This window comes from Xiphophorus maculatus, chromosome 9 (genome assembly GCF_002775205.1).
Source record: "Xiphophorus maculatus strain JP 163 A chromosome 9, X_maculatus-5.0-male, whole genome shotgun sequence".
In the NCBI taxonomy this organism is placed as follows: domain Eukaryota; kingdom Metazoa; phylum Chordata; class Actinopteri; order Cyprinodontiformes; family Poeciliidae; genus Xiphophorus; species Xiphophorus maculatus.
In genome coordinates this window covers 13,902,962-13,925,835 of record NC_036451.1, presented here as the reverse complement: position 1 = coordinate 13,925,835, position 22,874 = coordinate 13,902,962, and the positions used below count along the sequence as shown (strand labels likewise).

Below are 22,874 nucleotides of genomic sequence, written 5' to 3'. Positions count from 1 at the left end.
TTTAAAAATGTACATAATAATCTAATAATAACCGTTTCCACTTTTGCAGGTATGAGGTTGGGTAATAAATTAGCTGATGTTGAGGAGGTAAGACATTTCTCTTTTTATCTGGCGTGTTGGGGGTTAAGATATTGCTCCACTGTCCTTGTGATGATTCAATTGTCATTTTATTCTTTGATATATTTATTTTGTAATGTAATTTTATTTACCTGTTTTTCTTTATTTTCTCCCATAAAAATGTGAATTTTCTTGTATATGAGTGGTACTTCATTAATGAGGTTTATTTGACTTGCTTTGATAAAACGTGTCGGGAACAACAGCTTTTAACAATGACAAAATAGATAACACTAGCAACAGTTTTAATAGGTCCGGTCTGTACTTATAGCTGCGTACAGTGTGGGAAGACCTGGAGCTGGAGCGGAAGATGTCTGCTAATGTAGCTGAGGACAAATCCATAACAACAAAGCGTGGAGAACGTGAGTTAAATTACAACCAGTCAAAATTTAGGAATGCTTAATAGCCATTGTGAAACTAATTTATTGTGTCTGTATCTTCTGTTACCCACAGCTTGTTTTTGGAAATACTGTGTCTGACGAAGATAAAAGGGGAAAAGAACCGCCAGGAAAACTTGCTGCATTGCTCAGCATAGCCTTAAAACCTGCAAACACCAATAATTTGAACAAACTGTATTTATTCCAGCAATATAGTGATGTACATTTCATGTCCCCTTAGATGCTGTCATGAAACCTCAGAGTGATGTTGCTTTACATGTTCCAACAGGAATTTTATTATATAACAGAAATATTGTTGAGTGGATAGATGATCTTCACCACATTTAAATTTAATCGTTTTTGTTGCCCTCTTGTGGCAGAAATTGATCTAAGTTTTTATCAACCTAACTAACTATCACCTCACTTTTCATTGCATTTAGAAAGGAACCATTGTTTGTTTTATTGTGTAAAGAAAATGTAATGTGTATATTTCCTTTTTGTTTGTTTTAAAATTTCTGAAAAAATAAAAAAAATAAATTGCATAGTCTGTTAAGAAAATCCTTTTAGTTGAATGAAACTATTTGTTCACCAAAAAAAAGGGAAAAGAACTATAAAAACAAATTGGATCTTACCATTGATTAGTCTGAAGCAGAAAATTGCTACATTGAAAAGTGATTTTCAAAAGTTCAAGAGCAGTGAGACAAGATCAGGTAGTTATTTTTGGCTCAGCTGTGCTTGTTTAAATACATTTTAATCATATGCAAAACTATTAAAAAATGTATTTTCAGTTTTAATTGCACCACTAAGTCACACAGTTCTTGATTAAAGCGGTTATTATTATTTACCTTCTACAAACCTGATGCATTTTTGAATTTAAATTCATGTTTTATGCATGAAAACCCATGCAAGAATTTTCATGGATGGAAATAAAAGCTATTAAAATATTTTAAAGCTTTACCCAATTTTTAAAAGATAATCTTACTAATCTGAACAGAACTATTGAAAAACACTGTATAAAGGACAGGTGGTTGGAATAAATTTCATATCTTTCAGAAGTTTAATACCGCAAACATTTATACAACATAACAAGCAACATCTATCACTTTTTTGTTTTTGGTTTTCAAGCCTTGTTAAATATGAACACAGTGAAATTATTTTATAATCAAATGCGAGTAGTTTTAAATTAATGATAATTTAAAATATCACATCCATTGAAAACTTATGGAGAAGACAATGACAATGATGTAGCCATCAGAGAAAGGAGACATATGGCATTTCACAGTAACTCTATCAAAACTGCAAATCACTCATAAATACCACTGGTATGTGAATGCATGCTTTGGTTTAACTGTTCTTTTTACGTACCGTTTGGTATCAGCGGCTGGCAGTTGTCTATCAGCCCTGTCACTTCAGCTCTGTCCCCGGAAGGAGTTTTTTCTTTCTTTTTTTTTCAATCTTTTTTTCAGAAAAAACAGAATTATCAATTCCAGCACAGTTCATAAAAAGGATGCAGAGAAAGCTGCTTGCAAGATAAGTCCACATCAGGAAATAAGGAGCCAGCGTCTTATTTAATTTATATACAGGAGGCTAAAAATGTGGAAACAATGTCAAAACATTCAGACTTCCTAAAACCAAAAATATACGCGATAAATAAATTGTTGGAGTATTTTTATGGTGTTAATGAGGACATAAAGTGTCAGGCATTTTTTCAGTTTTCAGTTAACCCTGCGTGTCCCTGTCTGTATTTATCAACGTTAATGACGTGATGTTTTTCTGGGCTGGCATGTTGGTGAAGAAGCCCGGAAGCTTTGACAGGCAATGAGTGCACATCTCAGTTAGACAGCAGAGCAGCTCAGAGCACAGCAACCAGCAGACCGTGATGGAGTCCTGCGTCAAAGGTTAGTTAAAAATATCTATCTTCTTCTGCTTTTCACCTCTGAGTCAGTTTTGATCTGTAGTAATTGCTGTCTAAAAATGTTAGATGCTCATCATGCTTCTCCTCTCTAAAAATGATTCATATATTCAACACAGGGTAATTTCTGAATCTCTATCAAAACTAACCTGTCAGTTTGTGAATATATGAAAACTATTACTTTTTTTACTTTAATTACACAGGTACGCTGTGGATGATACTTACCCTCCTCACTCCACCTCTCTTTGATTGCAAGACGTTTTGCCCTAAAAGCTGTGAGTGCCAATCTGTTGGTCACATTTTGTGCCGTGACCGTAACGGCAGAGATTTGCTGCAGCTGCTGACTGTCCACACATACACTCTGCTGCTTGACAAGGCCAACATGAATGTCCTCAGTGAGAAGAGTCTGTCAAATAAGACTCTCCTGCTGCGCTTTGGTGTGACCAACAGCCACTTGCACACCATCCATCCCTTGGCATTTCATGCAGCTCCTCAGCTCAAGTCCATCAAGCTGACAGATAACGATCTGTCTACTCTTCCTGCTCAGGTGTTCAGTCCTCTCTCTGTGATCGAGGAGATTTACTTAGATGGAAACCAGCTTGAGATCATTGGTCCTGATATGTTTGAGGGCCTGGACAGGTTGCTGATTCTGGATCTGAGCCGCAATAAGATCAGAGATCTCCCTCCAGACATGTTTGATGGACTAAGCAACCTCTTTCTTCTGAACCTTGGCAGGAACAACATAAAGAAGCTATCGCCAACAATTTTTCACACCCTGACTAAACTTCAGCTACTCAGAATGTACTACAATGAGTTGGAGGTGTTGGAGCCGGGGATTTTTGATCGGCTGAAGAGCCTCAATGTTCTGAGTCTCCATCACAACCAGATCAAAAGCCTTCCACCTCGGGTGTTTTGGTCACTGGAGAACCTGACAGACCTCACCCTGTCCTCCAACCAGCTGAAGGGTGTCCCACACAAGAGCTTCTACAACATGACAAAACTTAAAAAACTTACAATTTACAGCAATCCCCTGCTATCTTTGCCAGACGAACTGATGGGCCACATGCCAGACATGACACAGTTTTATTTGTACGACACAAACCTCATCACTGTTCCTGGAAACCTGTTTGCTAACATGTCTGGACTTCTGGAGCTGAACTTGCATTTAAATGACAAGTTGAGGTACTTACCACCAGATCTTTTCTGCTGTCTTCCCAACCTTAAAAAGCTCTCCCTTAGAAACAACAGTCTTCAGGATCTTCCTCCCAACCTTTTTTCCACGCTAGCCACAATGAAAATTCTCCTCCTCAACGACAACAAATTGAAGACCCTACCAGAGAACATTTTTCAGGACCTCACATCACTTGTTACCATCGATTTGAAAAACAATGACCTAAATACACTTCCTGGAGATATTTTCTTGTCAAATACAGCCTTAAAAGCTGTTACTCTGAGCGAAAACCCCTGGAACTGTGATTGTGCTATAAGAGAATTTGTAAGGTGGATCAGAGAAAATGATCGCATTGTTCTTGACAAAGATGATGTGATATGTCACAGTCCACTGTTTAGCTTGCTGCGGGGTCTCCACACTCTGCCTGATGACGAATTCAGCTTTTGTGATGAGAAAACTACGGGCAGTTTATTTCTGATACAAACTGTCTCACATGAACCAACCCAAACACCTTATTACACTTCTGTCACTCCAACAACGAAATCAACCACCTCAGAAACCACAACATACTCAGCGACGGTTTATACCTCAGCCTCCAGTCAGGCTGATACAATTCCCAATGGACTACCTGTTTTTCATGACGTATTGATGGTCAAACAGGGGCCTGACTATGTTCACCACGACACGCAAACACCATATTACACTTCTGACACCCCAACTACAAAATCAACCACCTTAGAAACTACACCATACTCACCAATGGTTTATACCGCAGCCTCCAGTCAGGCTGATGTAACTCCCATTGCCTCACCTGTTTTTTATGATTTATTGGTGGTTGAAGAGGGGCCTGAGTATGTTCACCACAACATCCACAAACACTGGGTGTACGTGTGGTTTCTGCCATCCGGTTCGGCTTTGGTTGGATCCATAATGTTTTGTTATATCCTTCTTTTAGTCGTGGGTTTGGTGCTCATTCTCGCTGCCATTTATGGCATGCATCGTCTCGGCACAGCCATGGACAAGATAAATGCTGAGTGTGCACAAAATGAGGAGCACACCATGTTATCAGACTTGGTGCACGCTTGAAGATAAACACTCCCTTTCCACAAGCATTTTTTCCCCAAATGGCTACTATAGTATGTTGTCTTTATTGCCTAATGTGGCTTTTTGTTTGTTTATTGAAGAGTAAAAACAGATTTACAAACCGTATAAGAAAAACATATGTATTGTAAGAAAAAATTAATGTCCTGGATGAAACTCATTTAATGGCATATTTTTTTTCTCCTTCCACTTGTTATTTTGTCAGTTTGAAGTGTGTGCACTTTTCAATTTTCAGTAAACAGCTTTTATGTTACATCTATTACATGCAAAAGATATAATGAGGCAAACTTGATGGACAAGTCTTCATAGCCTCTGAACCAGAACAAAATTACTGCAATATATAATATCCAGAAATGAATTTATAAAAGAAAAAGAAGTTATTAAATGGGGATTTGTTCCCCCCAGTGGCTGATGATATATGTGAACTACTGTCTTTGGAAAGTGTCAGTACCAATGAAAATGTTGCAACAGTTTGGTAATGTAAAAGTACTATTATACTGATTAAAGCATATTGTCACCTTCCTAAAATAATGGCCTAAGTCCATTTTTTTACTTAGTGCTCAGTGTCTGGAAACAAAAGTGGCCATTACTTTAGGAAAGTGGCAACATTATATGAAGATATAACTTAAATATAACAGTGGGATTGAATGTAAAGGTAACTGCTGTACTTGAAGTGAAAAAGTATTATTTATTTCAAATGCAGGTCCTGGTGTCATATGTAATGAAGACAAATAATAAAAATATTCTAGTCAGCTTTGTCTTTTTTTAGTTGTCATCCGGAACAATTTAAGCTATTATTTGAACATTCGTGAAGATGCTTGTTGTGGTGCATGCTAAGCTGCTGCTACAGAAATACAGTGAAGTGGAAGCAGATACTTATGGAAAAGATACTTAGTCTTTAGTAAAGTCACTTCTAACTATATCTTCAAATCAGAAAACAAAAATCTTTGTTTTGAACTTTAGCTGCATTTTCTGCATTCCTGCATTTAGGCTTCATAATGATATCATTCATGCCTCGCCCACCTCTAATTATCTCTGTCTTCCACATCTGTTATGTGTTTCTATTTCCCTTAAGTCCAAGTTGTAAACATTTAGTTTGTAGAAAACCAAAGAACACTGCCAACACTGCACCAATAAATTAATGTCAGTATAAGTAAAATATAATACTGCTTATGCTTGCACCCAAAACATCTGTCTTTTCTCACCTTATCTTTATCTGTATTTAAATACTTTGCCAAGTTGATATGACAGAGAAGGATGATTTCAAGAAGTTACTCACAGTTTGGGTACCGGGAAGGTTACCGAGTCTTTTGTAATAGATGTCAAAACAGGAAGCAGATTGAATAGTGATTCAGATCTCACAATGTCAGTGAGTTTTCCAGATGACACGTTTTTCTTTTACAAAACACCTTCACTGTAATTTCACAAGATAAAACTACAACAACATGCAGAAAACTACACCCAACACAAGCCTGGGAACAGCTCAGGAGCATCTTCAAAAAGACATTTGAAGCTTTTTCAATCAACTTTTGTAATTATATGACCAAAACTTATTAAACTGAAGGTTCTATTTTTAGTACACCAGTAATTACATTTAGATTCACTCTTCTGGTGTGATGTAACAGAGAAGTTCATCTGTTAAATCGAGAAACAAGTTTCAGACTAATTTAATCCACAGAGATGCCAACACATGCTGCAAATTCCATGGGAAGCGATGAGAATTTAAAGCATAAAGCAAACAAAAGAGGATAGATTGGCAAACGGGACCCAAGTTCATTGCTATGACAACGGGTGATTAGGCCTTTCCAGTACGCTGATCTCACACAACAGTGGGCGAAAGCACATCGACCAACACTGTGAAGATTGGTAAGCAAGGGAACAGGAAGCTGCATGGATCTGACGAACATCTGACTCTGTGGAAAAAAATGGAAGCGCTATAAAAAAAAAACTGTTGACTTCTGTCTTTGAGATAAGAGGAGGATTTACTTGTGATGAGCTTACAGGAACTTTCTGTTTTGACAGGCTCTCAAAAGTAAACACAACTCGGGTCAAGCTACTCACTTAAATCATCTGAGCTTCACTTTAGCACAGAAGTTAACTGTTAAATTAGGGTATTTTTGCCAAACATTTTACTCCACATAAATAGTAAAAATGAAATCACTATCTTTTAATTCTAGGATTTTAAAGCATGTATGTAGGTTTTTAGGAAATGTCTCAAACTTTTCTGTTTTGTCATTAACTTTATTTATTAAATAATGACAATGAAATAAGATTAAAATAGTTTTTATCTTTGCTTATGTTTTACCTTGTAAAAACTAGTTCATTTATATATTTCAACCCATCTTAATAACACAGGCATAGTTTACAGTTTTCTTCAAATTATCTTTAATAACAATTAATGTAGAAACTCTAGAAATTGACACTGAAAGTGAACAACTAATCTCGAGGATTCACAAATGAAATATATCATCCAGATAAACTTGAAACAAATTTTTAAAAAGGTTGATAATATAGTTATAAAATGACTTGGAAAGGGCAGAAGTTTATGACGTTGGGACCTGGTACCATGGCCTGGGTTAGTAACATTTTTCCAAATCACTGGCTCTGCATGGTGAGAATATACAACTCCACCCATGCAGACCCATGCCAGAATTTGAACACAGGAGCTTCCTTCGAAAGCCGGTCGAAAAACAATTTCTTTGCCCCTTGTGCTTCAGAGAAAATCTAAAAAATGCTTAAGTTTTAATGCAAACCGAGAGTTTTAACATTTGTTGATTGAGATTGAGAATACTAATTCATTTTATTTAAAGAGTAACCCCAAAAGAACTTTTGTGTACATATAAACTGTATAAATAACCCATTAAGTTTGCTACCTTTTATTACTGTGCAAATTGTGACATTTTTGCGTACATTTGTGTAATTCTGCAGTATTTGTTCTGAAACCGTTAAGTCTTTCTATCGGTTACATCAGCTTAGTACGTCACTCAGAAATGCCCCAATGCAAATCAATAGGTGGACTTGGGAGCATGATGAACATTGACTGATATTGTGTCTTAGCTTTGTACAGGTGATTAATTTACAATATGGGTCTCCTTTCTGCTCTGATTGTATTCAGTTTGACTGCGTGAGAATCACTGCGCTGTTTAGGAAACAAAAGCTTCTCACTCAGTCAGGACAGTTACTGTAGTGGGATTGGTGCCTCCCAGTCAAGTTGCTTTTTTGAAAAAATAAACAAACATACTTGAGAAAGATCTTTCTAGATACGGTTTCAGTAAAGCTGAAGGTGTTTTAGATGCTAAAACCACCTCAACATTACTATAGGTGATAGTAAAAGCAATAGTCTCAAAAAATAATGTTTTATTTTGCCTTGTTCTAAAATGTCACAGTGATACAATCATGTCCAACATCGGGTTGCTGTCTTGAAGTCACATCAGTCCATACATTAGCTCCACCCCTGTTATCTTCTCTCTAATGGTTTCCTGTGTATGAGTTTGAATGGTGAAAACAACGCTTACAGTAACAGAACATACCCTGTCAGTACATTTCAAATAAATAAGCACATTGTATAATCAAAAATATGCAGACAAACTTTTTTCTTTGATACATTTTCTTAACTGTTCCCTTATATTACATTCTTTTTAGACAGAATAATGACAAAACAAGAAAAGTTTCAAGACAGAATTTTGTACATGGATGACCAATAATAAAACATTGTTTAGAGAAATATATATTTTATGCTTTATCCCACTTACTTGTGTGGCAAGTAAGTGGGAGCATGAGCAGAAGTATATGTACAGCTCCATGCCTTCATACATAGAGCTGTTTTATGAGCATACCAGAAAAGGGACACCACAGTTATGTGCAACAGATGTTACATATACCCTAAAAATAACACAAACAGCACAAACACACAAAACCTCTTGCTATTGTTTTTGACAAAAACTTTCATCCTCCCTGCAAGGTCCCTTTACTGACAACACAAAGCTATTGACACACACACACACCCACGCACCCCCACTCACAAATAAATCTAAGATGAAATGCAGACCTCTCTCCCCTCCAACACTCACGCTTGGGCAGCAAAATCAGTTCAGACAGGGAGTAAAACAGTGGGGTTGGGCTTGTTCCCCTCTACTTTTCAAAGCTACAAAGAGGCATCAGAGCCGCTGCACAGTCCCAGTAGAGCTTCAGGGAGACAGAGAAATCCTCGAAATTCCCAGGGTTTAGAAAGAAAGAGAGAAAAAAACAAATAGCTGATTTAAGGGAAACTTTAAGAGATGACACAGAGCAGGGAAATGTGAAAGTGTGACAGTTCAGAAGGAAACTTTGAGAGGATTAATGAAGAAGTGGAAGGAAGGGTGTTGTTCATAAAAGATAACCCAACCAGTTCACTCTGCCCAGTGATCGACAAGGACAACTGAGGGTAAGTTCTGCAAAAACACTTTGTCCTGTTTGATAGAGGCTCATCATAAATAAGCAGAGAAGAGATTCTTTATTATGTAGAAATGTGAAACAAATATGAATAACAGAAGAACTAAGTTTTTATGTTAAAAATAAACCCATTGGTTTTGATTAGCTTTCATTCCTGTTATTTTCCTCATTGATAACAATTTGGTTTTCTGCATATGTTTCCTAGATTTAGATCACAAAGTTTGCTGGTTCTGATTTTTTGAGAAACACTTTGGTTTATTGGCCAGCTGTGGGAGAAGCAGAAAACATGAGACTTTTATAATGAAATTAAAATGCTTTGCCCATTACACCAGACTGTTGAGCCATCTGGGATTTTCCAGTCAGAGTTTATAAGTACAGAGACATGAGTCAGCCCACACTTTGGCAAAGGACCATTATGGTTCTCTGCCTTGTTATAATGAGAGCAGGATTCCTGCTGTTTATGCACTTGGATAAAAGTATGCGCCTTAGTGTCCCTAAGCTACTGTTATGTAAGGTTCAGTTGTGATTTTATATTGTAAGATATTCCACTAAGCCACAGAGAAGTTGTTCATGGTCTCAAATATTATAAACAATACTTTTTATGAATTTTGATTTCCAATTCATTTTGCGATGTAAGTATATATTCAACACTGGTTAAGGATTTTTGTTTGCAAACTTTTAACATGTGTGTTATCTTTCATCCACAAGTGGGTGCTGCTGTACCCTCTGTTCCCCTATTTTCCTCAGTCTTGAATATTCATAGAAAAAATTCAAAACTTAATTAAGTACATAATTTACTACATCTGGAAATAACAATTTGAGACGATTTTCAGCTAATCCATGAAGACTAAACTGTATATTTACAATTCAGAAGAAAACATATGCCATTGTTATGGGACAAAGTATTGCACATGTATTTAACATCCTATGTATTTATTTAATTGTGACATTTTGGACCCAACAATGATATTGGTAAAGATTGTGCAAGTAAATATATTATGTCATTAAACAAGCAACAATATTTGAATCATAATTAAGTCATTTACTCTGCATGAACAGAGCACTTACCACAAACTTTAATTGGAAACAGGCATAACGTGCTAAAACTGTAAAAGCCTATGAGGTAGTAGGGGGTCGTTTAAAACCTGTTTCATAGAGAACAAGAAAGAAAGAACCAATGAAAGAAAAAAGAAACAAATAAGGGAAAAAAGAAAGAGAGAAAGAGCAGAGATACTAATCCTTTTAGAAATTAAATTATCCAAACATGCTTGTGATGTGTTTCTCTGTCTCTTGGACACAAAATAAAAAGAAAAAAACACTGTCCTTCACAACCTGTTTGTACCTGGTAACCAAAGCCTTAACAACCACAAGTAGAGCAGTCAAGCCACGTGCGATCCCAGGTCCGCTCAGCTTAAGAAAACACACAGTAACTCGGCCGTTCTCCGATCTATGTGTGCCACATGTCTGTTTGTAGCCACAGCCCCGCTCACCACCCTTCACTGAAGATTTGCAGGCCGTTTCTCAATAGGGGGGTTTAAGAAGGAAAAAGAAATGTGCTGCCTCAGCAACTGACCTCATTAGAGCCTTTTTGGAGAGTTTGTTCCTTTGAGAGGAAGTAGCAACTTCCCAAAGTGCCTCAACCACTAAGAAATGACTCACGTTTCCTTGCCTCAAGCCACAGAAGGATTTGTGCAAGGAAGTAGGACATTATACTAAACTTACCAGTGGCATTACAAACAGGGGAGAACTGCCTGAGTCTCAGTCAAGTACGAGTTATCTTTAATAGTGACAGACAAAGAAAACATTTACAGATGTACCATTCAAAACAATCTTCATCATTCTTTTGAAAAAATATTTTTGATCATTTTGAAAAAGATAAATAGCCATTGTAGCATGTTGTTTTAAATTGTTATATTGCCAAAAGCCCTCTAAGCATTGTGATTTAGCAGTCAATTGGGTCAGCAGTGTTGGCAGGCAGTGATCCTACCCACTGGCAACACTGGATCAATTCATGCTAATGTTTCTGTCCGGCATAAAACAACCGCTGAGGCTGCACACACAATTTCTAATCTGTAGGTATGTTTTCTGTGTTATGGTGTTGATTTATAGGATCCCTTGGTGGCATTAAAGCAATCCACAGCAGTTCAAGAGGGACTCTATAACTTTTGTTCCTATGGAGGAAGCAAAGTGCTCTTTTTTTCAAAAAAATATTTGTTTAGTAAATTAGTTTAGTTCAAGTTTCCCTTGTGAAAAAATATATTTTGTAGTGAGTTTTTTTTTTTCAAATGTAACATTTTACCAAAAAAAAGTTTTTTTTGTGACAAAACCATGAAATATGAGAGAGAGAACTCATAACTTTCAGCTTAATGCTTCATTAGGTGCTCTTTTCTCAAACAAAACAAAAATAGGAACAAAAGCAAAAAAATAAAATAAAACAGAGATATTTTCTTTTTAAAAATATCTCTGTTCATGATTCATTGCATCATTGCATCAATGATGCAATGAATCATTGCATCATTGATTCATTTGAGAGGGTTTATGTGAGTGGGCTTACAATATTCCTAAGATATTTATCTTAGGAATATTGCAATATTACAGTGTAAAATATTTCTGTTGCATTTAGTTGTGACTACTAACTTCTACTCTTTAAGTCAAAATTGTTTGGGAAGTTTTAGATTTTGAACTTAAATGTGTGTTTGTGAAAGATAAACTTATAGTAGCAAGTTGGGCTAAATATTTGATTTGATTTTGTTTTTCTTTTTTTGGAAACCATTGTACTGTATGGAGCTCTCTAGGCGATATGGGAAAAATTTTTCTTTTGTGTTCCCTTCCAATATGCTTACTGCAATATTTGCTAGTCTATTTTGTATACAGTCACAAATGTCAATTTAAAATGTTAAATGTATAAACATTTAAAGAGCCTCAGCATTTATTCTTAACTTTTTGGTGCAAAAAACTGATTGACAATCGATTTATTCACTGCATGTTTATGTCTGTTTGTATATGGTTGAGATGGAACTGCAAATGAAAACGGCCCTTTAATAGACATTCAGACCAACACAAAAGAGACACAATCAAAATTGTCAGATGACTTATTACCTCGTGATAATAACTCAAAAATAGTCCAAATAGTTTGGATGTATGTTTTCTTTCTTTCCATTGGCCACCATAAGAAAGGCTTACAGTATTCATTTATGCCACATAGTCTGATCAGTACATTATTGCGAGAGAACGCAAAAACTATTGGGGCCCTAAAGGGCTCCTTATGTTACAGAGATGGTTTGAAATTTCCCAAACAAAACTGACAAACAAACGAAAAAATCCAAATATGAATCCAGCAAAAGTCTTTTGATTGAGGCTTGCAATACTAAGGAGACTTTTTTGTGCAAAAGTATCGACAGCATAAAACACTTGAAATAAAATATCTGATAAATTACTTGTTTTTTACTATTTCTTTAACATATCTTCTTCTTCTGTTGTAGGACCAAAATGGATGTGGTAACTTCTTTGCTGCTGTTTTTCTGCTCTCTCGGTGCTGCTACTTCATCTTGTATACCTGAATGTCAATGTCAAAAAACAAGCATCATGTGCCATAGCCTCTCTGACTTCCCCACACATGTGCCGTCATCTACCACCCACATCAGCTTCTCTGGTTGCAAATTTTATTCTCTGAAACATGAAGATCTCACTAAGTTTTCCTCTTCTCTTGAGCAGTTTGTGATTGTAAAAACTGCTTTGAGCCAGGTACACACTGGCACATTCAACTCCTCATTAAATCTAAAGTTCATTGTAATAACGGAAACTGAAGTGCAGGATCTCCCTGAGACGCTGTTTGAAAAGCTACAGAAACTTCAGACCTTGAATCTGAAATACAACAAGCTCTTTGCAATCCGGCCAAGGTGGTTTTCCCAGCTAACAGAGCTAACACAACTGGACATGAGCAAGAACCGCTTCACTTATATACCAGTGGAAACCTTTCATGCCCTAAAAAAGCTGAAGTTCTTATCACTTGCTGCAAACAATGTAAGTCAGCTATTCAGTGACACATTCAAGGGTCTTTCTGAACTAAAAATCCTGCGCCTTAACAAAAACCTACTGACGGAGCTTCCAGCTGACATTTTGAATGACCTCGTTAACCTGGAGGAACTGAGTCTCCAGGACAATCAAATTACTTATCTTGACCATATGCTTTTTTCAAAGACTCCAAAGCTCCAGAAACTGTTTATCTCCAACAACAGACTGTGGTCTCTTCCACAGGGGATCTTTTGTAATTTGCCTCTCCTCTACCAGATTTCCCTGTATGAAAATCACCTGAAGAGTCTGAGTCCAGGGGTCTTTGGGCCAATGGCCCTGCGGGAGCTGTGGTTGTATGACAACAAACTAAGCCGTGTGGATGATGACACATTCAGGAACCTGACTCAGTTACGTCTTCTGGTTCTCAGTCGCAACCAGATCAGCTATGTGTCTGAAGACGCCTTTAGAGGTTTGACACAACTCGGGGAGGTCTCACTGCACACCAATCAACTCACAAGCCTACAAGCCAGAACTTTTGAAGAACTACCCAATCTGGTCAACATATCTTTGGAGAACAATTTCTTCACCTCCCTTCCATCGGATTTTCTGAAGGACCTGAACAACCTGGGAGAGATTGACCTGCGGAATAACTCGCTTCCTAACTTGCCCCAGCACAATCTAGATTCACTTGCTAAAGCAGAGAATGTCCTTTTACAGCAGAACCCCTGGAGGTGCGACAAGAATATTTTGCCTCTGAGGAACTGGCTCAAACTGTACCCATCCAAGGTCAACCAAACTCTTGTGGTGTGTGAGACTCCTTTGAATCTGAAGGGTGAGATAATAGCAATGCTTGCAGATGAGGATCTGATGCCTGTCAGCCCTTCTGAAGACCCTGTATTGGCCTCAACTGAGAAGAGGAGACCCCATACAGATCTCCCTAAACAAATCTCGCCTTCAGCTGAGTTATTGACCACACCAACGTCAAAGCAAGAGAATGTGACCAACAGAGGAAAAGGGCAAGGTGTACAAGCTAATAATATTTCACTTATTCTTATTACACTTGCAGTGGTCTCCACTGTCATTATCATTTCAGTCATCATTGGCTGCATTTGCTGGAAGAGAAGCAGGAGAGGAAATGAAAATATCAGCCAAATGAGTCGGAATTCAGCGCTGTAAACTAGATCACAATCAGAGACTTTTAAAGTGAAGGGAAACAATTCATTGTTGATTGTAGATCCTCAAAGGCCACACTTTCAGTCAGTATTTGTCTTCTGTTATGTGACTCAAAAATGAAGGACATGAACATCTCATTCACTAGCTGTAAAATGAAGAACCATATAATGTTGTGACCGAACAGCACCTTTGTCTTAAACGTGAACCAGGCCTCTGTATTTCTGTATTTTGCAATAGCCATGACAGTTTGATACTGATTTCTCTATAAATAACAATGCAATTAGTAAGCAGTTTATCATTTGTGGCATAAGGGTAATGCAGTGTGTACTATAACACAGTTTTAATGCAAAATGCCTCTGTATTCTGAATAAATTTACAACTTTTGTTCTTAATAATAGACAGCTTTATGTTTTTATTACTATAGATATTCATATTAACAACATGGCTGATGTATAAATATTATCTCAGATAACATGAAAGACAATCTTATAAATCAGTCTGACTGAAAGAAGGCTTTGTGAGTTACAATGTTCATTTTGTTGACAAAACATTTTAGTGATAGTTTTCATCATTGAGTCTTTTTTTTATCTTGACAAAACAATTTTATTTAGAAACTAACTAAATAAAATATTTTTTCATTCCATATGAAAATGTGGGTATAGTCTTTGAGACTACTTTAGATTTTGCTCAAAGCAGAAAGTAAATCTGTGTCTGTTTATGGCAAACATAACAAAGATAAAGTATTTTACTCGATATGAAGAAAGATATGAGACCTAAAATCTTATGAAACCTCAAATGGTCTCATATCTTTCAGATATGAGACCATTTACTAATATTTAGTTGAGTGAAACTAGACTGAAGCTAAAATCACAAACATTTAGTTGTGATTAAAACTAAATTGGATTTTACTAAACAAAATTCTAATTAAAATATGCTGCCATGAAAGAAGTAAACTGTTACGATTAAGCAATCTTGTAATTCACTTCTATCTGCAATGCAATATATCAATGAAGATTGCTGTTCTTTCAAAACCCAGCCACAACAACGCCATCTAGTGGAACGAATAAAACTTCCCATTTTAAAACCTAAATTTACCAGACTGTATTGCATGCAAAGACCAGACAAAACAAACGGATGTTGAGCCTTATAATCATCAATTCTCTGCGGAGGGAGTGAGGAACACCAATTAGGAAGCTGTAGATAACATTCAGATTGTAAGAAACTGTCAGTGTTTAAAGTTGTGTTTCCTGCAGCTATTTTGGGAAAAGAAGAATTAATTTTATTGTCATAAAATAGCTGCATGAAAGCTATAAATGCTCACAAATCACAAAATATTATAGAAGTCGTACTTCAGTAGTTAATAAACAAAACTACCCTTATAGACAAAATAGCTATTGAATTGAGTTAGCAGAGAGCATTGCATTAGATGTGTGCTTTTTAGGCGTGGTATTCACATGTTGTAGTTGAATATTTACTGCATTTTACTGAAATACAATTTCTTTCACCAAACTCTAGGAAGCACAATTGTATCATTGTATGATTTTTTTTAACATTATTTATTTGTTTGTTTTAAATCCATTAGTCATTCGCTCAGAATACTCATAAAGACAAACCCTGGGTGACAGAGGTTTAAGAAACTACATTGCTCCAGTGAGACATAATAAAAAAGAGCCGGCTGCAGCAGAAAAATGGAAAAAGCTTAAGAAATTTTACATTCATTTTGATCTTAATCAAAGCTGATAAAATTAAACTTGTTTGTGACCAATGCAGAGAGTTCTCCCAGTCTGAAGCATCATTTAAATGCAGCACAGTTAAAACTAGCAAATGACCCACACAAATAAACAACAGAGGGCGGTTTTCGTGGACCACGATCCATTCAGAGTGAATTTCAATAAGAGCAAAGTGGAAACATCCAAAACGTTTGTAGGAAATTATAAGAGGGGTTTGACTGAATATGAATAAAGACTTTTCATCTATAATTGAGAAGGGTATACACATATCTATATTGTTTAAAGTACAGTATATATACTTTATACTGTATATATTATATACCAATAACTATGCCATATTTTCAGAGCTGCCTGTCTGGTTTTCTTTCAAAAACAAAACTATTTTTTAACCAAATCGTATTGACTATTAAACTTAAGTTTTTCTGGCATCATACTACAGAGTCATGCAGCAAGCTGCTGTCCCTGCTCTTATCTCTGGCTCCAGAGGTTTGCTACACCCTGCCTCACATGCCTTTATATACTTAGAGGTCTACATGTTTGTGTTTTGAGATAAGAAATGAGACTGCACTTATTTATGGGTCCATCCTAGTTGCAAGTATTAAGGTAAGAAAAGCGTTTGCTATTTCTGTGTAAATATTAGATTATGGGATTCTTTTTGGTCAGTGGAGTATATTGTTATCATGGTCTTATAATATATGTTCTAGTTTTTTTATTACATCTGTTTTTTTATTATACTGTCTTTGTTCTTACATTTTTGACACCAACCTACCACACGGATTAAAATCAGCCAACTAACTATCATGCTAAACTTTTACATGCTAATTATATTTATTATCATGCTAAAAAAAATAAACTCAAACTTTTGAGTTGAGAAATTGAAATTTATTATTAATTAACAAATTAGGAATGACATTTTTCTCCTCCATTTTTTGTAGAATGTCAAGAATGTTGAATGGAGAGATCATCATTTTCCTTTTATCTTTACTGATTGACTTTTCCGTTACTCAACCCGATCAACAAGAGAATCAGGAAGTCTATGGTGTGTCTGCAACGGAAATCCCCCGCACTCTGAGACCTGGTGTGACAGAGGTCTTCTTTGTGAACAGCCGGATTTATACAATCCCCAGTGGAGCTTTTGCTGGAAGTCCAGAGCTTGAAAAGGTGGAGTTTATGGAAACAGAAACAAATAATATTGAGGCTGGAGGATTTGATGGTTTGGTAAAGCTCAAAAGTGTTGAAATATCCAATAATCCTTTGAGGTCAGTGCCTCTAGGTTTGTTTAAAGAAAACAGCAATCTGGAGACAATTATTATAAAGTTTAACAAGCTTGTTCGACTTGAGAAAGGTTTGTTTGATGGTCTAACAAAGTTGGTAAACCTACAGCTACATGGAAATGAAATTGAGTTCATTGAAGACCAGATATTTGACAATCTTGTTAATCTTAAAAAGCTCAATTTGGGTAAAAACAATCTTACTTCAGTATCCACAAGCTGGTTCTCAAACCTGAAAAAACTGACTGTTATACGGCTGTATGAAAATCAGCTCACCACCATTCCTGAAGATCTCTTCATGGACTTACCAGACTTAGAGGAAATAAGTCTGCAAGGAAACAAGATCAGTGAACTATCCCCAAATTTATTTCCACATAAAGGAAAGCTTGTTAAGTTGTTTTTGGAAAATAATCTTCTGACTAGTTTACCTGAAGAATATTTTGTTGGCTTCCCTAAGCTTAAAACATTGAACCTAAGAAATAATCAACTGACCAGCCTGCCGCCGGTGCTTTTTGGTGAAATGCCTAAACTGACTGAGCTGAGCCTCCAACAAAACAATCTCAGCACGCTTCCTAAGGGAATCTTCAGCTCCTTGAAGAAAGTTAAGAAGCTGGATCTCTCCAGAAATCATTTTGTGAACTTGTCTCCTGATTACTTTGACGGACCCGAGAAGCTCACTGAGCTTAACGTCCAAGGCAACATGATAAAGTCATTGGATGCACAACTATTTGAAAATCTTCAATTTGTGACCACAATCAAGCTTGCCAACAATGACCTTCGGACACTTTCTGGGGATGTTTTTGACTCTTTGACTAAACTCAAAAAACTTGACCTTAGTAACAATCCATGGCAATGTGACTGCAATCTGATAGATTTTTATCACTGGATAAAAACCAATGCTCAAAAGCTCACACCAGAGGTGCATTGTGAGTATCCAGAACATCTGAAAGGACAGGAAATCAAATTGTTAAACGAGGATCAGTTAGTTTGCCCCACTCTCCCACCCACTACCACCACCTTACTGACCACTATACCAACCACAGTTCGAACAACAAAACCGACAACCACTCTCACTACCACCACACTGCGCACTACAACACCCACCACCACGCCCACAACGACACACCCAACCACTATAACACCCACAACAACACAGCCAACCACCACCACACCCACAACCACACAGCCAACCACCACCACACCCACAACCACACAGCCAACCACCACCACACCCACAACGACACAGCCAACCACCACCACACCCACAACCACAACAGCAACCACAACACCATCAACCACTGCTACTTCCACCACAGTACCAACAACTGCCTCAACAACAACTGAGAGTACAGTTATTACGACGACCCCCACGACTATTGCCATGACAACAGTTCCAACCACCACAACAATGATCACAACAACCATGATGACAACCACTCCAACCACAACCCCCACCTCAACAACTACACCCACAACAACTGCCCCTACCACTATGACAACTGCACCCACCACCAGCCTTACAACTGCCCTGACAACAACTACACCTTCAACAACTAAACAAACAACTACTATAACAACAACAACACTTATGACAACCACCACATTCACAACTGCACAATCTACCATGATGACTACTTTACCAACCACAACTACACTTACACCCACCACCACAGTGACCACAACTAAACCCACAACAACAAAACCCACAACGACCACACTCCGGACAACCCTTCCAACAACAACCCAACCAGAGACTCCTACTACATCAACTCCTTTTGTAAACTCTACTTGTATTCCAGAATCAAAACTGTCCTACGTTCATCACATCAGTAGAAAAGTTCAAGACTGCAAAATGTGGACGATGATCTACACCTCACTGCTTGTGGTTGAGATCACCTGCTCACTGGTGTTGGCTAAGTTCACCATTTCTCTTTATCGGCTGTTGCAACGCAGAGAAAGAATGAACCATAGACTCATCAAGCTCACTCACTTTTCCTACAGGAGAGAAGTGATCCTGAAGCCTGTGCAGGAGGCAGAAACCCAACGTCTTTTGCGATAACTATGATAATCAATAAGCCAGCAGAGGTCATTTGACTCAACAGAGCCTCAATAAACCTGCTGTAACCTGTTCCTTAACTCTTTGTCCAACTGGAGATTGGTAGTGATACCTCACAAAATTTTGCAGTGATTGCTCCTTTAAGGCCGTCCCAAGTTGGCTACTAAATTGATTTTAAATGTTTCATGTTTCATGTTTATTGATCTCCTTCGGTAAAAAAAAAATATTTTGAATATCTTAACTTTTTATGTAATAGTTTGGTGAGTTGTTTATAATTTTTCCATTTTTTATTTTATATGCTTAATTATCAAATATCAGTATTGCCTTGTATTTGTCATATTACTTGTTACTGTAAATGACTGAATTTCATCCATTAAATCTGCAATGTAAAAAAATCGCTTTGATTTTCTATAAATTATTTCAGCAAATATTGGATTTGTGGAAATATAAATATGGGAAACAAAGATTTTGCTCCAGGATACATTCTTTAAACTCAATGGTAATGTCTTTTGAATCTATTTAAACATATCCAAAAAACACAAATACTCATTTCCTATGATTATTTAAGTGGTAATTTTTCTCTTATTTTATAACAGTAGTGTAAAATTAAAATCTAACATCAACAGAGTCTATTTTTGGACAGCACTAATATTATGCTGATGTCAACACAGCCGCATTATAAACAGCAAGTCATGTGTGGAGAACATATTCAGGGTTGATAGGAAATCTGGATTACCACCAATAGAGGGCAGCTTTGAGTTAAAAACAGATTCTGCCTAACAGAATACATTTTCCACCAAAAACCTTCTTATAATGTCAAAACCTTCATAATGCTACCCGTTATAATGGCAGATTCTGCTTTAAATGAACCAATGCAGACAAGAGATTTAAGCAGGAAATAATTTGTTAATATTTAATGAGCTTCAAACAAGTCTGTTTGAAACATGACAACTTGCACAATGATCTCTGCAGTTACAGAGCAGTTCTGAATAAAAAGAAAGTTGTGCCTCCGGCTCAAAACAACGATTTAAAGAGATTGAATTGGATTAACTTAGATGTGCTTTATCAAATGTAACTCGGTGCTTTTTTTGTAAGATAAACAGAAACAGAAAGAAATGACTCAGTTAGATTTGACATGAGAGATCGGATACTGAAGAGACAAGCAGTAATTTTTATTTATAAATAAATAAAAATTTATTACCAAAACAATGTGTGAACCAAAGGTTTTCATAATATCATTTTCATACCTCCCACAAGTCTCTCCCACTGCAAATGCAAAAGGAATCCTGCCTAAAAACAGACGCTTGACGCGGAAGAGATGCAAAATGTCAAGAAACACAGAAAGTTGTGCCTCTGAATATTTCATCTCACTCTGAATTGTTGTGTAACATGCATTTAGTCTTTGTCCATGTTGCATCACAAAGCTTTTCTCATCTCTGTACATAGCATGCAATCTGGCACTATTTAAAATATTAATCCAGAACAGCAAGACTAGAGGGTTTTACTTATCATGTATTGATGACAGAAAAAGTTTTGATGATTTCTGGCTGTTTACAAAAGCAAAAATATAACATAGTAGTAAATGCACTACTGAACACTATTGAGCTAGCTACCAAAAGGAAAATACTTGGTGCATTACCAAGCCTATGCTAATGTGATAACATGCATAAACAAATATGAGATGAAAACAAGAATTTAGTATAACAAGTTCTACAATTAATTTGTCAATAGAAACAACATAAAATCGAAGATGAAACATTTTGAGATGAAATGTAGTGCTACTCCTAAAATGTAGCACAGCTTTTGAAAAAATAAATAAATAAAACACCTCGTTGTGGTATTTGGATGCTGTGGGTTTTTATATTATCTTGCAAGCACATAATCAAATTAGTCATTGAAAAATGTATTTTTAAAAATCAGTTGCTCATGATTTTTAAAAGATTGATCAGTAATACTGTTTTGTTCATATTTCCCTGTCATTCTGAAGGTGTTATTGATGAGATGTGAATGTTTATGTGAATATTCATATTGGCATTTTGCTTATCCCTAAACCTGTTCAGTCATTACATTGTCCATTTCCTAATTACTCATGTATAATGACAGCTTGCTAATTGTTTTTAATGCATGATGACCTAACTAAGTAATGTTATTACTATTGGTTCTCTTGCTGCTGATTTACTCCATGTTTTGAGATATTCTGTGGATTTTGTTGCAACCTGCTAGAAAAAAATCTTGTTTTAAATGTAATGTCATTAAACATTTTTCCAAGGAAATATCTTAAGACAAAACTGTCAGCTGAGACTGAAGAGGAGGCATTACTGTGCTGCTCATTTTCAATGAGAAACAAAAACCTCAGTAATTAGATTTAAAAGTTAGTGTTCGATGTGAACATATCAACTCCATGGTAGTATGGTCTATTTCCACAAACTGTACAGTTTCTATATGAGCACAACAGGGCATACAAAACACTACAGTAAAATTTTTAACACTTTGTTATCTGTGAATGACTTTTGACGTCATTACTACTCAGCTGGAATAATATAGAAATGGATGTAAAGCGCCATGGGGCTCAAACATCTTTTGGTGTTTTAATTCTCCAATGTGATTTAGCTGAAGTTACCTGAAACCTACAGAAAGCTAAAGAACAGTAACTAACTAAACTAAAACTAAAGTCTCATTAAACATTAAACTCATATTAATCTCCTCTAACTTATTTTTTATTTTTTTTACCACATAGGTCAACTTTAAATGCAAATGTCCTGAATGCAGCCCGCTTTGAGCTCATGTTCCAAGATTCAGGAATATCAGGAAAAAGTCCTCCAAGTTCTGCTAATGAGCCTAAAATGTAGATGAGGAGTCAATTGTGTGTGAAAAGGGCAATGTACTGAGGAACATAAAAGGCCGTAAATTGGGAGGAACACATTGCAGCTCAGCTTAGTTATCTCAACTGGAAACAGTTTGACGTAAGCTGGAAGATTTTCAGCTGGGAGGTGCAGCTGATTACCTGAGGTTAATGGCCAAAAGAGGCCTGTGCCAGACTGCAACATCTGACAAAATGTGTCTCTTTGGGCAATATAACTCTCATTTTTCACCATATTTTGCTTTCTGACGCAATATGAAAAGTTAAACTGTAAAAAGCGTTTCTGGTTTTTCTTTTAGAAGCAAAAATAGAATGAAGAAAATGGCGTATGAAAAGCATCTGTTGATGAGTTGTTGCATTGGTTTTAGCACAGCTTTTTTGAGTGAGATTTCTAGGCCATCAAATCTGCATCTAAAAAGCAGCATGCCTTAAAATAGCTAGAGAACTCTTTAAACATCAACTTGTTTACTCTAAGACATGGTTAAAAGCGCAAAGGTACTATTGCACCCATATAAATAACCCCAAAAGGTGATTTTTTTAAAATTAATACCAGATGCAATCCCAATCTAATAAAGTCAATCAAACAATTAGGATATTATCTCAAGATATTGTTTTTGCAGAGCAAAGCTGCCCTTGCAATTAGCTTTTCTATATATGTCTGAAA

At 36.5% G+C, this 22,874-nt stretch overlaps 3 protein-coding genes across 3 annotated transcripts; all 3 read left to right on the top strand.

Moving 5' to 3' along the window:
• The first annotated feature begins 1,964 nt into the window (after nt 1–1,964).
• Nucleotides 1,965–5,401, top strand: LOC102222941 (platelet glycoprotein V-like). The gene is made up of 2 exons (XM_023339779.1): nt 1,965–2,389; nt 2,607–5,401. Exons 1-2 carry the CDS (start codon nt 2,371–2,373, stop codon nt 4,658–4,660), a joined length of 2,073 nt encoding a protein of 690 aa, XP_023195547.1. The 5' UTR covers nt 1,965–2,370; the 3' UTR covers nt 4,661–5,401.
• Nucleotides 5,402–8,760: 3,359 nt separating this feature from the next.
• LOC102234095 (leucine-rich repeat-containing protein 15-like) lies at nt 8,761–14,690 on the top strand. Its single transcript, XM_005800498.3, has 2 exons — nt 8,761–9,098; nt 12,589–14,690. Exon 2 carries the CDS (start codon nt 12,596–12,598, stop codon nt 14,294–14,296), a length of 1,701 nt encoding a protein of 566 aa, XP_005800555.1. The 5' UTR covers nt 8,761–9,098; nt 12,589–12,595; the 3' UTR covers nt 14,297–14,690.
• Nucleotides 14,691–14,783: 93 nt separating this feature from the next.
• LOC111609732 (carboxypeptidase N subunit 2-like) lies at nt 14,784–18,851 on the top strand. Its single transcript, XM_023339799.1, has 3 exons — nt 14,784–16,626; nt 16,959–18,570; nt 18,642–18,851. The coding sequence occupies exons 2-3, from the start codon at nt 16,960–16,962 to the stop codon at nt 18,849–18,851; spliced, it is 1,821 nt and encodes a 606-aa protein (XP_023195567.1). The 5' UTR covers nt 14,784–16,626; nt 16,959.
• Nucleotides 18,852–22,874: the final 4,023 nt, after the last annotated feature.

Coding starts and splice junctions, on each gene's coding strand:
- LOC102234095 (XM_005800498.3), top strand. CDS start 12,596: ATGGATGTGGTAACTTCTTTGCTGCTGTTTTTCTGCTCTCTCGGTGCT.
- LOC111609732 (XM_023339799.1), top strand. CDS start 16,960: ATGTCAAGAATGTTGAATGGAGAGATCATCATTTTCCTTTTATCTTTA. Junction 18,571..18,641: donor CCACACCCACAACCACAACA/GCAACCACAACA, acceptor AACAACTGAGAG/TACAGTTATTACGACGACCC.